The sequence below is a fragment of the Rhinolophus ferrumequinum genome, chromosome 23 (genome assembly GCF_004115265.2).
Source record: "Rhinolophus ferrumequinum isolate MPI-CBG mRhiFer1 chromosome 23, mRhiFer1_v1.p, whole genome shotgun sequence".
NCBI lineage: Eukaryota > Metazoa > Chordata > Mammalia > Chiroptera > Rhinolophidae > Rhinolophus > Rhinolophus ferrumequinum.
Window position 1 is genome coordinate 18,923,539 of NC_046306.1, and position 17,685 is coordinate 18,941,223.

The 17,685-nt window shown below is 55.4% G+C and overlaps 1 protein-coding gene across 2 annotated transcripts in view; it reads left to right on the forward strand.

Moving 5' to 3' along the window:
- The first annotated feature begins 1,386 nt into the window (after positions 1-1,386).
- Positions 1,387-17,685, forward strand: part of SOGA1 (suppressor of glucose, autophagy associated 1) — a 64,371-nt gene continuing 48,072 nt past the window's right edge. For both annotated transcript variants that reach the window (XM_033094429.1, XM_033094430.1), the window contains exon 1: positions 1,387-2,326. In XM_033094429.1, coding sequence (XP_032950320.1) covers positions 1,652-2,326 — 675 coding nt within the window. In that variant the 5' untranslated portion in view covers positions 1,387-1,651. The remainder of the gene's footprint in view (positions 2,327-17,685) is intronic.

Here is a 17,685-nt window from a genome sequence, read left to right on the forward strand (position 1 = left end):
CACTGCTGTGGGGGAGGTTGGGACAGAAACAAAGAAGTGGACCTGGTGCCAGCTGTGCGTCAAGGGCAGGAGGTGAAGGAACAGGATTAGGGGAGGAGGAAAAGGAGGAAGGAGAAAATGGGCAGGTGGAGGAAAAAGGAAAAATGGAAAAGAAGGGGAGGAAGGAATAGGGGGAGGAAGAAGAGGCTGCAAAAGGGTAAATACAGCCCTGCCCCGCACCCCCCGCCCCGTTGGCAATGGGGTGTCACCCTGAGGGTAAGTGCCCGCTGGAGGGGCAGCCAAAGGACTTAATCTGGCTCTGCCCAGCGATGGCTCAGCAACAGGGAGTAGCAGCGGGGAGCAGGGTAGGAGAAAGGGAGGGGAGGTGTGACAGACACATGGGAAAATCAACAGCCGTGGAGACAGCCCTGGAAGAAAAGAAGCGACCCCCTCCAGAGCCGGGACTCCGGAATCGTCCGCAGTTGCTGTTGGGAAAAAACATGTGGGGCTCAAGGCAGCCATCTCCGGCCCGTGCCAGCCCCCAGCAGGGACAGAACCTACTCCTAAATCATCGCTGGTCTGACACCTCATGACAGGTCGCCTCCATTTCAGCCGTGCGGAGCCTGAAACTGGGGTCAGGGAGGAGGGAGTATGTATGCCTGGGATCACAGTAGGTCGAGGTGTGCAGGGCCGGGCGTGCACCCAGGGCTTCACGGTGCCTCTCCCTGTGACAGGGAAGCCGAGGCAGAAGAGCCGAGCACGCCTTTGAAGGGTGAAGTTTGGGTTCCATTCCGGCTCTGCCATTGACCTTGGACTAATCGCGAGTCTTTCCAGGGCTTCATTTTACGCGTCTGTGCAATGGGATAATTGGTCTTGCTTTGCACTGTTAAGGGGGAGGAGTTCGCGCACGCTCGGCAGAGCGGCGAGGGGCGAAGTACCGGGTGTGTATATGGATGCTGGCTCCTGCGTTCTGAGGTCCGCCCGGCCTCTGCCTGGAAGTCCCCTCTCTCGCCGCTCGCGGGGCCCTTGCCGGGACACTCGGCGCAGGGGAACCCCCGCCGGGTGCGTTCCCCAGGCCGGCAGGGGAGGGGGCGGCGGCAGAGCGGCCGAGGAGGGAGCAGGGACCGCGGCAGCCCCGGCCTGCCTGACCCTCGAGGGGGTCGCTGTTGCCTCGCAGATCCCTCCCTTGCTCGCTGCCTGTGTCCCTCCCTGCCGCTCCCGCCGCGTCCGTCTTTTGTTCACGGAGCCGCGCGCCCCCGAGCCGAGGCGGCGGGGCGGGGAGCTGGCGGGGCTGCGCGGGGGGCGGGCCGCGCCGGGCGGAGCCGGGGCCCGGGCAGCAGCCGGACTGGGATCCCGAGGGAGCGATCGGCGTGTGGGCAGCCGGGGCCCGGGCGCGCTCCGGGGGCGCGGCGAGGCCGAGGGGGCGGGCGCCGGGCGGAGCCGGAGCCGGAGCCGGGGTGCCTGGAGGCGAGCGGGCCGCTCTCTCCGAGCTCAGAGCAGCGGAGAGACAGTGCGGCGGGGGTCGGGGCCGGAGCCCAGCCCCGGGGCTGAGGTGAGCCGAGAGGAGCCGCGGCCAGAGCGGCGGGAGCGGCGCTCGGACCGTCCTCAGGGGCGCGGAGGCCGGGCGGGCCCGGGCCATGCGCGCCGCTCGCTGAGGCCGAGGGAGGCCGAGATGGAGGCGCCGGCTGGGGAGCCTCTGGCCCGGGGCTGCGGCCCCCCGCCCGCGCCGGCCCCAGAGAGGAAAAAGAGCCACCGCGCGCCATCGCCGGCCCGGCCCAAGGACGTGGCCGGCTGGTCGCTGGCCAAGGGCCGCCGCGGCCCAGGCCAGGGCGCCGCAGCCGCCTGCAGCGCCGCGTCCTCCGGGCGGCCCGACAAGAAGGGGCGCACGGTGGTGCCCGGGGCGCGGGGCTCAGGGACGCGGGTGGCAGGGGTCCGTACCGGGGTGCGTGCCAAGGGCCGCCCGCGCCCGGGTACCGGGCCGCGACCTCCTCCACCGCCGCCCAGCCTCACCGACAGCAGCTCGGAGGTGTCGGACTGCGCGTCGGAAGAGGCGCGACTGCTGGGCCTGGAGCTGGCGCTGAGCAGCGACGCCGAGTCTGCGGCCGGGGGCCCGGCGGGGGCCCGCACCGGGCAGCCGCCCCAGCCCGCGCCGTCAGCACAGCAGGCTCCGCGGCCGCCTGCCTCCCCGGATGAGCCATCCGTAGCCGCGTCGTCAGTGGGAAGCAGCCGCCTGCCACTCAGTGCCTCGCTTGCCTTCTCCGACCTCACTGAGGAGATGCTGGACTGCGGGCCCAGCGGCTTCGTGAGAGAGCTGGAGGAGCTGCGCTCGGAAAACGACTATCTCAAGGTTGGGGCGCCGATGGGGGAGAGGGTGGCCACGGGAGGCCCCGGGTGTCACAGATCCACGGGACTAAGGCACCAGCCGGCCGCGCAACCCCACTGGTCGAGCTGGAAAAAGAGGCCTAAACCCCCTGGGACCAACCTGAGGTCGATCTAGGGCTCTCGCACCTCTTGTCTCCCATTTTATTTGGGGAACCCTCTCCTGAGGAGGAAGCTAGATGAGGGAGACAGGCCAAAGGGTCCTGATTTGGGAAGGGGGAGCGGTGAGAAAACTGCTTTGGAGGAGGGGCAGGGTGCATTTCTTGGGATGGTGGGGTGGGTAGTCCCCGTGAGGGGCTGGACCTCTGCCTTCAGCCACTCAGAACTGCCACCCCCAGTCCAGAGGCCAGGCCTTTGGTGGCTCTCCTTTCTAGGACAGGCACTGGTGTGCATGCTGCCAGGGAGACCTGTGGCCTGCCCGTGCCAAGGAGAGGCCGGAACACCATCCTGAGTCTTTTCTCTGGGCTTTCCTCAGGCGCAGGCCTGTCCCCGCCTGCCTTTCAGGGCGGGTCCTGTTTGAAAGCATGACATCTGGGAACATCCCTTTGGCTGGAGTCCGACTTCCGCCCAGTCTAACGGTCCCACAGCCTGGGAGGATGATGTCGTGGGAGAACCAGTACAGAGTCAGCTTCCTAAATTCCAGGATATTGTCTTCTGCTCTCTCTGGGCCCGGCCTTGTAGACATAGCAGTTCCATTGGCCCCTCATGGCTGCCCCTTATGTCCCTGCCCATGTCCTCCCCCTGTGCCCAGTGAGTGGAGGGAAGCTGCCTATCTGAAAAGGGCATGGGGGGACCTGAGAGCTTCCCCAGGAGAGCAGGCCTTGCACCTACTGGGTGGACATGAGCACCAGGCTCTGTCTGTTCACCACCTGGCACTGTGGCAGCTTTAGGGACAGCCCGGCCCTCGGGTATCGATCTTGGCTGTGCAGACTGGAAGCTTCATGGGCTCTAATCTACTGCCACTGGTTGGGCATGGTTTTGGAAGAGGCTGAAATGTTACCTACTCTTGTCAGTTGATGGCCTGGTACAACACCCAGCGTGCCCCGCTTGCCTGGCAGGCAGTACATAGCTTTGCATTATGGTTCTTCTGGCCAAATGCATTTCTCTCTCACTAGAGTTTTGGGGTCTTGCTCAACTGTGTCTCCTCCTCCCCATTTCCCCGGGATCTGCTGTCCAGCCTATGTTCAGTACATACTTGTGGAATAGAAGGACAGGGCCTGTCTAAATCAGGATAATCCACCCCATTTAGTATTGACAAGAGGGTTCAATGAGCTCCTATAGTCTTTAGAAGCTAATGGTAAGGAGAGGACAAATAGAGGGTGGGTAGGAGGAGGGAGACAAGCTAGAAGGAGGCCTGGCCCTGCTCTCTTGGTACTCTGAGCTGCTTTTTGTACTCCCTGCCTGAGCTGCTCTAAACTCCAAACCTGAGGTCCTCCCTTCCACCTCGTGCCCGCACTGTTCACACTGGGTAGAGAAGATGGGCCATAGAGCTGTGCTTCAGGGTCTTTTCATGCACCCACCTCTATGGGCTCCTGTCCTCCCCAGGAAGTGACCAGGCAGAGCTGTGGAGTTCCCCTGAGCTACCAATGACTGTTAAGAAGGAATATAGTCCCAGAAGGCTGGGGGTTGAGCCCAAGGTCTCCCCGGGGCCAGGGTCTGGCTGGGGACCTACCACTGCCTGAGCCAGGGCTGAGCCTCAGTTTCTACCATTCATTCAGTGTTTCAGGCTTTGCGTGCAGGCCTCACTCCACTCTTGGATTCAGGGTCCGTAGCTTCCTGGCTGTGTGATCTTGGTCAAGTTATTTAATGTCTCTGGACCTCAGTTTCCTCATTGTACAAAGGCACATCACACATCTTCCAACCTTAAGGGTTAAATGAGATAAAGTGTGCAAACACCACTAGAGCATCTGGCATGTAGTGAGTCTCAGATGAGAGTAGCTGTCATCGCTGCTATTCTCAAGTGCTATGTGATATATTTCCATGGACGCTTTTCATGTTCTCTTGTGGATTCTGAGGAGGCAGAATAGATCCTCCACCCCATCTGAAGCAGCCTGGGCTCTTTCTCCTGGCTCCTCATTCATTCATTCACTCACTATTTATTTAACGCCTACTGTGTACCAGTCACTAGTGCAGGTCTGGGGGTGCAGCCGTAGACAGGAATGAGTGCTTTCGTGGAGCTTCGGGTCTAGTCGGGGAGACTGAGCTTAAATAATAGTCATACGGTAAATCACAATACAGATCATCATACAAGGGCGGAGAAGGACACATTGTGCCACGAGCGCATGGAAGTGGGGATGGGCGTGCTCAGAGGGGCCGAGGAGGAGAAGGAGGAGATGGAACCAGCTGAGTAAGAAGCTGGAGTGAAAACATTCCAGGCTACAGGAAGTTGGGAAAAGCTGGTTGATTTCAAAAAACAGCTCTGAGGCTGGAGAGAGGAAGGAGATTGGATGAGAGAAGTGAGCAGGGCCAGAATGTACAATTCTTGCTGTGTACACTTGGATTGATCCCTGAACTGCTCCAAGCTTCGTTTAACCCAGCTGCCAACCTCACAGAGGTGAGGTGAAAATCTACAGACCGTGGCTGTGGAGCGTCAGTGTAGGGGCTGTTACAGGAAGTGTTGGTTTGTTCCATCTACAGATAATAAACTATGGCCAGAGGGGAGAAGGACTTGCTCCAGGTCCCATAGCTGGTTCTCCAGGCAGCCAGAGCTTGGAGTAAGAGTCATTCCACTCTTGACGTGTTTCCTGCCCCTCTGGGCAACTTTGCTTCTAAGATGCAAGAACTGAGTTACCAGGAGAAGGACTCCAGGTCCCCAGTGTGTCAGGCCTCCTGCCGCCTGGGCTGAGTCCCACAGAGTGTGGTGGGGCTGTGCTCAGGCTCACCACCCCCCTGGTGAGGGACTCTGGGAATTGTCCACTGAAGAAGGCCTTTTGGGGACGGCAGATCTCCTGTGACATGAGGCCTTCTCTGGGGCCCACGTGGGGAAAGCGTAAGTGGGCAGCTGTTTCCCAATGAGCTGATAGAAAGAGCTGTTAACGAGAAGAGAGTGAGCTTACTGTCACTTGAGTTATTCAAAGAGAAGTTGGATGACCTCATAGGTTCGGATAAAGACACAGGGTTTGTGGAAAGCAGCTTGTAAACTGTATAGAATGTTGGTGGTTGTGATTAGGGTGAGATCCATGTGGTGGCTGCAATTGGGTTGCCTGACCTGGGGTCCCTTCCAGACAAGGAAGTCTGAAGGTTATTAACTTTTGAGGTTCTGGGATTCGAAGAGGCAGCTTTAGCTGTAGAGGAGACGCATTGACTATGTTTGACCCTTAAAGTCCTGGTCTTCCAGCTCCCCGTTGCTACTCACTGTCGCCCAGGTACCATGTGGTGAGGACATGCTGGAACCCACCCCTTGTGGATGGAAGAATCTGAGAGTTGGAGCCAAAAGACCTGGATTTGAGACCCGACTGCCATTTACTGTGTGGCCATGGGCAAGTCCCTTGGCCTCTCTGAGCTATGTTTTTTTCATCTATATAATGAAGATGATGGACATCTTCGTAGGATTGTTAGAATCAGGAAGGTATGAAGAGACAAGAAAACGTTTTGCAAGCAGTAAAATCCTGCATCTCTTGGGGAATTGTTAACATTTTTAGCCAGTGAGCAGACAGGATGTCTATATCTTCATTCTTTTTTTTTTTTAAAGTTTATTGGGGTGACAATGGTTAGTAAAGTTACACAGATTTCAGGTGTAATACATCATCTATATATCACATTGTGTGTTCACCACCCAGAGTCAGTTCTTTTTCCATATATCTTCATTCTTGGAGGAGCTCGGAGAAGCCAGGAAGGTGGGTCCCCTTAGCTGTAGGATGTTAATGAGTTGGGAGCTGTTCCAGGGAAGACAAAAAGATGTGATCCCATTCCATGCTGTATGGGTTCCATGAAGCTAGTCCTCCCCACCTCCTTGGAGGTTCTAGATGCAAGTGTTTGAGGTGCAGCCAATCTAGATGTTAGCCCAGAAGGGCCCAGAGGAAGCATCTAATCCACCCCCAGCTCCCATTGTACAGTTGGGTAAATGGAGGCTCCAGGTCACAGGCTTCTAAACCCGGTTGGTCTAACTCTGGGTCCTGTTCCTTCTATAGTGTGACTAGAGCAGTGAACTTTGGGTTGCTAGCAGTGTGTCTAGTCTGGGACACGGGTTGGTGACAGGAATCTTGTTGTGTGCCAGGCTCTAGGCTAAGACTGGCTGGTAACAATTGGAGAAGAACATATGCTGGGGCCAGGGGTCTGGAGCTTGCAGGTGGGGGTGGGAGACACATGCTCGCATGCATGTATGTGAGTATGTGCCTGCACCCATGCAGACCGACTGGGACCAGGGGTCTGAGGTCCTGGAGGAAGTGACTGGGGTTTAGATCCAGCCTTAAGATGAGATGACAAGTTAGGCTTGAGCCCAGAGGGCTGAAATGGTAGAGCTGGCCTGGGGACCTCTAAACCATGGATCCCTGGGCCTTTATGGCTCTTGTCTCACCAATGCTATCAACAATCGATCACTTCCAGTGGGACAGGCTCTGAGTTAAGTAAGCCCTTTACTTCTCATAGCAATCTCATAGTGTGAAGCGTGCTGATATCAGACCCATTGGACAGACGAGGAAACTGAGACGCTGTGTAATATGCCCAAGATTGCACAGCTGATATACTTGGGAGCCTCACTAGACAACCCTATGGACCTGCCTTTTCCCCGTCGCTCTTCCACTCTCTCCCATGCAGGAGGCACACTGAACTTCACAGAGCTGGGTTCTTGCCTGGCTTTGCCAGTTGCAAGCTGTGTGACACTGGGTGAGATACTCAGCCTTTCTGAGCCTCTGTTTCTTCTTCTGTAATACGGGTGCTAAGCATGCCTGTCCCTGGGCCATTGGGGACCCTTTTCAGTGTGATCATAGTGCACAGTAAATGTCGGAGCCTGTCCCAGTCATTGCCTCTCCCTTTCCTGCTTCTCTAGGCATTCATTCATTCATTCATTCATTCATTCGTCAGATGTCTTCTGAGTGCCTCCTGGGTTCCAGGCTTTGTGCCCCATGTGTGGCGCAGTAGCCAGCAAGTTGTGAAGCTCTTCTCAGCTCCTGGGAGCTGTAGGGGGAGGGCCCCAGTCTGTCTGTCACTGGGTGCTGGAGAGGGGTGGTCATCATGGCCAGCAAAGCTCCTGACTGGTGCCTGCCCTGAGTCCCAGCCCTCCCTATGACAGCTGAGAGTGTCCTGGAAGAAGCTGCTTGGAGGCCTGGGTCTTTAAGAAGCCTCGGCAGTTTGCCTGTCATGGGGAAAGGGGGGCCGCTCCAGTGAGATGGAAAATGAAATGGAAAATGTGAGGCTGCTGCTGTGCGGCCTGGGGGGACCACGGCTCCAGGGCCCCCCGCATTCCTCACAGAGGGGCTGGGCCTGTGTTGCTGGGCACAGTCTCACACACGTTGCACATATTCACAGCTTTGCCCAGAGATCCACAGCCACTCACACATGTCTCGCAGACACATCCAGAGACACGCTTACGTTGTATGCTTCCAGAAGCACGTCTCCGGGCATATTAAAGAGGAGACACACTTAGAGAAGCACACAAGCCCGGGCAGACACACAACCTCCTGTCTCCTCATACACATTACCAAATAGATGCAGCAGGGACCCACACTATCTAGGAGATCCCCGGCTCAGAAACACATCCTCACACACACACACCTTACACCCCCAGAAACACTTGGCCATGTCCCAGAGATGGACACAGCCTGGCACCCCCTCAGACAAATTAGAAGCACACATACATATGCACACACACACACAAACCCACACAGACTCATTACACACAGGCACTGGCATCCACGGGAATCCACACATCCGCCCCTGCCAGGCGGGCACAGACGCAAGCTCACTGCCCAGATACCCCCACGGGCTCTTCTACAAAGGAAGCAGCAGAGGCCCGGGGCTCGCAGACATACACCCCACAGACACTCGTAGAGACACGCAGCCATGTACACACAAGCAGGGCCATGAGCACAGAGCGCTCACACGTCAGGCCTGTAGCCTTTGCTGACGGGGGCCAGAAACCCACAAACGCGAGTGCCCAGACATGCACACACACTGGCTGTGACATTTCACCCACAGAAACACAGGAAATCCTGGTCCTGTCTCCCTGGAGTTAATGTGTACAAACTACTGTTTTCAGCTCCTGCAGAAGGCTTCCTTCCACAAGGCTGCTGGGAACAGTGAGGAGTATGGTGGAGGCTTGATTTCATAACCTCCTGGATCTGGGGGCCCTAGGAACCTGGCGGGGGCTAGGTGGTAGGTGGTTGGGGGGCTGGCAGTTCACCAAATCAGGAGAAGCTGTACCGAAGGCTCTCAGGCCCCTGATGGCCTGGGCCCAGTGGGCTGAGTGAGATGGAGCAATTGTCAGGCCTGCCCACAGGAGAAACCCTGCCCTGGGCCAACTCCCTTCTAATAGTCTCGGGATTTCTTGCCTGCCCTCATCTCCCTCCTCCTCCCCCTTTCCTTTGCTGGGGTCTGTGGAGAGCCATGCCACTCCCATCTCTAAAAGGTGCCCAGTTCTGCCTGGGAACTGATGAAGGGGGCCAGGATAGAGGAGTTGGAGATTGGGCACTCAGAGGAGGGGCCTGGAAGACTTCCTGGAAGAGGAGGCATTAGAGCTGAGGAGTTAGTCTTGAGTGGCTGCCTCTATGCCCAGCTGCTAGAATAGTGCCTGACAGAGGGACTCAATAAATACTTGTTGCATGATTGAAGGAAAGGCAGTGATGAGGATGTGCAGGTGGGCTGCAGGCTTAAAGCAGAAGAGCTAGAGGGAATGGTGGGTGGGGCAGTGGTAACGGAGGGGCTGGGAAGGGGAATTGGGCCTGCTCGGGAAGGGCGCTGAATGCTGAGCTAAGTGAACACCTTGCTAGGTGAACACCTTGCTAGGAAGGAGCCATATCGGCCTGTAGCAAAGCTAGGAGCTGCACCCTTTCCATGTGTCTAGCACTGCGCATAAGGCACAGGGGCCAAGGGTGGGAGGGAAGGAAGGCTGTGTGGTTTCACGGACAAATTCCACCTTTGGGGTCAGGTCTGGGGCCATACCTTGTTTTGTCATCTCCTCCCGGTGCGTGATCTCCACGTGCAAGTCCCGTTATCCAGCCTCAGTCTTCCTGACTGTAAAGTGGGAATTGAATCCCTTTTTTTGCAGGGCACTTGGGAGGATTCGCAATCAGGTATATGGCACATCCAGCACTGTCCTGGGCACAGAGGGAGGGAGGGAGCCCCACATCCTGTGTGGCCTCTGGGGCAGAGGGTGTTCTCCAGGGGAGGGGCTCAGCCAAGTTCCGGGCAAGGGCCGGACCAGCGGCCACGGTGATTACTAAAGTCATTCCACCAGTGCCCCATAGGCAGCACCTCACTTGTCATCACATTCTCTGCCTTCTGGTGCCAGAAGGAACTTGGACCTAGGGGAAGAGCCACGGGCAGGTGTTCTGGGCCAGGCTGACCCTGAAATTCTCTGGAGGCCTACAGGTCTGCGTTCCTAGCAGCTAGTGCTGGCCTTCGCGAGGCGTGGCAGGGAGTAAGAGGTGTGAGCAGCAGGCCAGCCTTTCCCTTCGCCAGTGTCCACGGTGGTTAAGGACATTGTGGTTTAGAGCCAAGCTGACCTGGGCTTGAATCCTAGCTCTCCCTTTTCCTCTATGAGCTTCCCCTTTATGAGCCTCAGTTTCCTCATCTGTAAAGTGGGGATGCTCACTGTACAGTGTTGCTGTGAGGATTAAATCAGAGAACGCATGTATGTAAGGATTAGCCAGGGCCCGCTCGTGGTAAGGACTCAACAGCTATCCGCCTTCATCACTCATCAGCAGGCTTGGATCTGATTGCCCGTGGGCCCAGGGTCCTTGATGGCAAGCTTGTGCCTGGCTCTGGGTATGGGTCTTGGCATGGAGCAGGGGCCTGAGACGTGTGCATGGAGCTGAATTGCATTATGGGTTCCCCAAACACATCTCTCCCTCATGTACCCCCTTTCCCTCCCACCCCAGTCTTTGAACAGTTAAGGCCAGTGCCGCAGACTATAATCTGGAATACTGCTTTGATGATGGACGGCCACCTTGGGGTCCCTCATTCTAAGGTCAAGGTGAATAATCTCCCCTTGCCTGGGCCACAGAGGGCACTCAGGCTCCGGTAGAAAACCAGCTTGGGGTCCCATAGTCAGGCTGGACCAGCTAAATATCTTTCCCCTGGTTTTGCAGTCAGGCTGGACCTGACTGAATATCTTTCCCCTGGTTTTGCCCCATATCCACCGGGGATATTCTGGGTCATGGCATCAGCCCCTCCCCTCCGCACCCCTCCTCGGCCCTGCCCGAGTGCTTGAGCAGCCTGTGTGGTCCTGCCTCCTTCAACTTCACCTCACCCCTGCTGCACCCAAGCTTTCACGTGCTCCACACATCCCAGGCTGCTGTTCCTGTGCTCTTCCCACCTGGGGGCCTTTGGGCTGTGGTTCCCTCCCCTCCCTTTGGTTTGCTCCTCCACCCTCATGCATTCCACTGCAGTCCAGGCTCCTGTGTGAGACACCTAGGAGCTTCGTGTAGACTCCTTTGAGGGCATTTACTTCAACTGTAATTAGATCATTAATTGGGTAATTACAGGTTTCATGCCGGGCCCCTCTCCCCAGCTGTTCTGTACTAGGGCAGGGACCTTACCAGGGTGGGACTTAGTTCCTTCCTTTTACACAGGTGTAAACTGATGCTCAGAGAGGTCGAAGGGCTTGCCAAAGGTCACACAGCCTGCAAGAGGCAAGCGGCTGGGCCCTCATGGTGCTCTTTCCAGATTGCCAGGCAGCGGGAATGGCAGGAGCAAAGGCTCAGTGGAGTGAAATGCTGGGCTGTGCTGGAGCCTCAGGCTGCGAGGCCCAGGGCTACTCCCTTGACCCTCCCCAAAGACCTCTGAGCGCTGTTCTCTCCCTGCTCAGAGATTTGGCTGCAGCCCAGGGGATGTTTTAAACACATCCAGATCCAAATGCTGCTTTCCTTCCTGTTCACACAGAAAGGACAGGAGGGACACCAGCAGGCGCCCCCGCTCTGAGCGTCCCTCAGAGACAGCAGGGGCTGCAGATGTCTCCCTGCTCTGTCTGCTGAAGCCTGGAATGGGGCAGTGACAATGGGGCCTGGCCTTTGTGGGGACCAGTCTCTGGGCATCTCCTTTCCCCCAACACGTGCATGCATGCACAGCTCCCTGCCAGAGGGACTGTCTGTGGTCTCGTGCACTGAGCTGTGCCAGAGTTGGGACGGCAGCAGGGAGGGGCTCTCCCCTGATTGGCTGTGGAGCCTTCATCTTCCTGAGCCTCTGTTTGCTTACCTGTAAAATGGGCATAAAATAATAGCATCCCCGCAAAAAGACTGTCGTTGAGCGCAAGGCGATGGACCTCCATTCAGAGCTCAGCCCGCTGTGTGGCACATGGTAAGCCCTTGTAAATACTAGCTAAAATTGTTGTCACTTTTTTCCCATTATAGAGATTTTTTTCCCATTATCAGAGCTCAAACTGGACTCAAATCCTGGCTGTGCCATTTAGCATGAGACCTTGGGCAGCATAGTTGACCGTTTTTACCTTGATTCTTTATCAGCCAGTTGGGGCTGGCTGGGATACAGTGAGATAATGAGCTGCCTGTCATGGGGCTGCCAGAGGGGAAGCGCTCAGGGAACACATGCGTATTATTATTTATTGGTTTTGGAGATGCAAGTCCAGGGCCCTTGTCTTCCCTCATAACCCTCTGGGTCACTAGGACCAGGAGCCTCTACCAGCTGGAGTCGGGGCATCGTGTTGCATAGCAATGCCTGGCTGGGCTTCCTGGCCCTCCTTCTCCAGGACCTTTGACCCTGACTCCCCCAAAACTAGAGCCCAGCTTCCACCCAAGGAGGCTAAGATGGCTTGAACTCTGGACTGGGAGACAGGAGCCCAGAGTCCCTTCCTGTTTAACTCTGGACCCTCTGTGGGACTATGGGATTCTCCTTGGTATCGTGTCTGTGAAGAGATGGAGGCTGTGGGTTTCCCTGGCCCTACTGCTATGCCCAGGGTCTTTGCTTTTGAGCTGGGAGAGCAGTGGAGCTTTGTAGAGCCTTCTGCTCTCCTTGGGGTCCAAATGCGATGATCTCATCTGGAGCCTTGACAGACCCTGGGGGATGGGCAGAAGGGACAGCAGATGGCTGCTCTGGCCTCTCGGGGGGCTGGCATGCTGCCCCTGTGGCCACTGCTGGCCCACCCTGCAGGTCAGCCCTTCCGGGCTGGGCTGAGTGGTCCAGAGCCAGGGTGGCAGATGGGCAGGCAGCCTGGGCTTTGGCCTGAAGGAGGGACCGTGGCAGCCTGGGCAATGTGGGAGAAGGCGGGCCAGGCAGAGAATCCTCCGTGGAGTGGCTGCTATCCTACAGAGCAAAGACTGTGGATCCCTCAGCTCCGTTCTGTCATTCTGGGTCTGTCTGCCCATCAGCCAGTCGGGTCCTTAGAACCTAGGGAGGAGGTGACACATTGGGTCAGGTTTGGAACCTGGCAGAGATTCATCCTGGGAGTAGGTGGGCTAGGGTTTGAGGCCTACCACCGGGGTACGAAACCTCCACGGGCATTAGCTTTACAGAATCAAAGTATTAAAGTTAGACACAGCGGCACTGACCAGAAGTGGTTTTCTGCAGGGCAGTGGAACGGGATGGTAATCTACCCCTCCTAGGACCCATTTATTTATTCAGCAGCTATTGATTTGTGTGCCAGGCACTTCGCTGAGCTCTGCCTTCCTGAAGTTCACATTCTACTGGTCGAGACCCACATTCCACAAGCAAACAGACCAATCAGTAAAATAATCAGTATTACAAATAAGCCTGTGATACATTATGTAAAAGAAACACAGATTAGCGATGGACACGATGGGCCTAGAGAAGTTTGGAAGGCTTCTCTGAGGAGGTGGCATTTAGCTGGAAGCTTCAAGCAGGAGGGGGAGCCAGTAATGCAGAGGTTCAGGGCAGGGAAATCAGGCAGAGGGAACGGCAGAGGCAGAGGCTCAGAGGTGAGACAGACCAGGTGTCTTCTGGCTGCTGGAAGAAGACCCAAGTGGCTGTAGTGTAGTCAATACGAGGAGGAGTGAGAGGTGATGAAGATGGAGAGGTGGGCAGGGGTCATTCTTTTGTGTGGCTTTTAGGTCAGGAAATTTACATAGAGTAAAATGAGTTTTGACAAATGTGTACATTTCTGTAACTACCACCACAATCAAGATACAGAACAGTTCCCTCGCCCCCTAAAATCCCCCTGTACTCTTTTATACCTGACAACCACTGATCTGTTTTCTGTCTGTTGCGCGGGGAGGCCTGCGGGGTCTCTGCTCCCGCTCTCCACATAACGCAGGACATGGTGAGGCCAAAAAGGAACACCCACGGAGCCATAGGTAGGGGAGTCATACTACTATATTCTCGCTGGCGGCTGGGTTGGAGACACAGGAAGCAGGAGCCACAATGTTCGCAACCCTCACTGCACCGCTTGCAGGCTCAGCCACCATCTTCTTGCTCGCCCCCATTTTCTGCTAGTGTAGCCACGGCAGTTATATTAGTGCCCAGTGGCTCACTGGTCACAGCTGACGGCCAAGTAGCCACAGCTGATGGCCATCCAATCACAGTTGATGGCCATTTACTACCCGAGTGAGCACCTTTCCATGTGAGGCCAAGAGCCTGGAAACTGCACTCCTGGCTCTGTCCCCACACTGTCCCTATAGTCTTGCCTTTTCCAGGATGTCGTATAAATGGAACCATACAGCATGCAGCCCACTGAGTCTTGACTTCCTTCACTTAATGCATTTGAGCGTCGTTCACATTGTTGTGCTATCAGCACTTCATTCCTTTTTTTATTACTGAGTAGTATTCCATTATATGGATGTACCACTATTTATCCATTCACCAGTTGAGGGGCATTTGGGTTGTTTCCAGATTTGGACAATCACTGGAGGGCTTTAAATAGGAGTACTCTGTGGTCTTTAAAAAAAACAAAATCAATCCGTGTACTGAGTGGAGAACAAATTAGTGGGGAGCAAATTGGCTGTTTTGAGGATTAAATCCAATGATTTGCTGATGAATCTGGCCCACCATAGATATTCACTAATTGTTCATATAACAGGGCTGTGCCTGTTAGAGGTGGCATTTGAGGTGGAGGGGTGAGGAGGTGGGAGACAGGCAGAGTGGAAGGAGGCCCTGGCAGTCCAGGGTTGGCTGAGATGCCTACGCCCTGCTCCTGACACAGCCTTATATGCCAGGGTTTCTAGAATGTGTCTACAGGGCTCATATCAGAGTTTTCTGGGAGAATACTCACGTCCCAGGGCCCACCCTTAGCCCTATGGGGGTTAACTCTTGGGTGGAAGATAGCTGGGGGCCTCTGCTCTGGAACAGTCTCTTCTTTGGTGGTCTGGTAAGACATGACCTCCTGCCTTTGGGAACCGTCTGTCCCCTCGGCCTGCTGGGAACTGTAGCTGGGGTTCAAACCACCCATCATCACTTGCTGTGCTTCTGCAGAGGGACCTGTATTCGGTCACTTTCATCTGCAGCCCTGCAGGTCAGGTCCTCTCCTACAGACCAATTCCAACAGACCCATGCATCTGGAGTCCCTTGCAAGTGTTCCATTGGGCCCCAAATCTAAACTTGCCCCTTCTGTCCTCATTGTACAAAGATTAATCATCTTAGATTGGGTGTAAGTTTCCCGCAGAAAGCATTCTCTCCTGGAACATTTAAAATGTGGCTTGAAAGCAGAGCTCTGCTTCTCCAGCTTTATGTCCTGATGGAGAGCCAGACCCCACAGGTGAGGCAGCTCAGGAAAGAATAGAGGCTTCATCATATTTTGTCCCAGGGACCCCTTACGCTCTCTGCTGAGAAGAATTCTTAGAATAATGTTTTTAAACATTTAAAATATAAAGGAAACCAAATATATTGGAATACAGTTACCAAACTATGTTTTTAAATCATGCTATAGTAATATGTGTGTTTATTCACTGATAAGATCTGGTGACAAGACTACTTACTACTGTAATTTTAAAGCACTGATGAGTGTAAACAATATTTTGACATTTCTGCAGCAACTGTGATATGATCTGAAAACATCTGTGTTTCTTTGGGGGGCAAAGTCACAGATATGGCTAATAAAACTGTAGCTTGTCCAGAATAAAAGGAAACGGTAATTTTTAGTTAGAAGTGAGTGAATATAAAGATGTGATTTGTTTTTTTTTCTTCCCATCCAAGTTCATGGACTCCCTGAATTCTGATGCAGATGAAAGAGCCTGAAGTCCGCAGCCTGAGTCCTGCTTAGAGGTCGCTCTGTGTGACCTTGGGCATAGCCGACCTTCCCCATGCTTCTTCATCTGTAGAACAGGGGTGGTGATTCCTGCCCGGTCTGTCCATGGAGTTTCTGTCAGGACCCATGAGATGATGCAGATGGAATGTCTTTGTAAACTGTGAAGCCCTGTGCAAGCTCTCACTATTCTTAGCAGTAATGTGAGCTCATGTTTGGCCCTCCTGCTCAGTATATACCGAGAGACTCTTCCTGGCTGGTTCCCCTGGGATTCCTGGGAACCATCCATTGCAAGGGGCAGGTCTGCCTCCGAGAGGTTTCTTCCTGCAGGCCGGCTTCGTGGATCACTGGGGGTGTGTAGGAGGGTGGACAGAGATGTACTTTGTGGGGAGGGAGTAGGTGGGTGAACTCCCTGGGTACCCAGACCCTGCTCATCCTGGGATGGTGTGGGGGCCTGAGCCCAGCCCTAGAGCTACCCAGGCTCTCTCTGACTCTGTGTAGTGGGCTTGGGCCAGGGATCAGGAGGACCCTGGGCTGTGGAGAGAGACTGGGCAGGGCAGAAGCCATACTCATCCTTTCATTCATTCATCCACCCAGAGACAGTGATGCGTGCCTGCTCTGTACCACATCCTGAGCGATACTGGGAAGCAGACCTGTCACCTCCCTCCCCCCAGCTCTCGAGGAAAATAGACTCGAAAACAAGCTAATGCAACCTGGAATTGTTAGCACCAGAGACAAATGGAGTTCAGAGTGTGGGGGTAGAATCAGACTAGGGGAGGAGGGAATGCCCTGGAAGGATGAAATGATTAGGAGTTAGCCTGGCAAAGCCTAAGCAAACCTGGGAGTAGAACACAGTTAAGATGCGTTAGCCCAGGGTCACAGGGCCTGTTTGGATTCCAGCCCCACCACTCCTTGCTTGAGTAGCTCTGGGAAACTTCTGAGCCTCAATGTCCTCATCTGCAAAATGGGAACATTTTCAGTACCCCTTTCACAGGGTTGATAAGAGGATTGTGCACATCCCGTGCTTGGGTTGGGGGCTGATAATTAGTGAGCCTCCACATAGGTGGTAGCTATCTTTAATCATGGCATATTTGGACAGGGTGGTGGGGGACAGAGGATGCAAAGACGGGCAAAACAGGAATGGGGAGGAGACCAGAGATGGCTTGGGTTCCAGGGTAAGGGGCTTGGACCTAATGCAGAAGCCAATGGGAACTAGTGAAGGAAATAGAAAGCCATCTGCTTTTGCTCAAATTTTCTTCATAAATAAGTATTACATCTGTAATCAGAGCAAAACAAGCATTTTCTATAAAGGGAAAGGCTGAGCACCCTGGCAGCAGCGTGGTGCCACCCCCTCCCATTCTCAGTCCTGGTTAAAAGAGAGGTCGACTGAAAGGAGTGGCCAGATGGGTGGATATGGAGGCTGGCAGGCTGGGCCTGGTCTGGGCACCTCTCCCCAGCTCCTTCAGGCTGGCCTTTCCGACGGGGGGGAGAATCGGGGGGCCCTCCCGGCTTTGAGTGGGCATTGCTGGGCAGTGTGGCCTTTTCCTGTCTGTGGTGAAGGGTGTGGTTTGGAGTTTCCCCACTGATATTTGGGGGACTCTGACGACCTCGTTGGGTAGCCCCCAGGTCTGCTGAGTCCAGTGGAGTTCTGCCCTTTCTTCCTCAGTTCACAGTTGAAAGGCCTGGGAGGGGGGCAGGGCTCTGCAAGGCCAGGGAGCTGTCTTTGAAGGCCCTGGGAAGGCTGAGTTCCCACCCCCACCCCCACCCCCTAGGCGATTCCCAACCAGCTCCCTCGGTTGGATCAGTCACTGGAGAGCTTTCCAGGGACAGGGGCCAAGACTCCAGAACGGAGGAACCCTTGGCTCGCTTAGGTCTAAGAACCTCCGGAGTAAAGCAGGGTCCTGCTCTCCCGGATCCCCTCCCCATGGCCCTGCCCCCACCTCAGGCCCCGAAAGCTCAGCCCTTGCCTACGTCCTGCGTTCACCGCGTCCCAGCAGACCTGGCCTAGGCAGGCCATAAGCCAG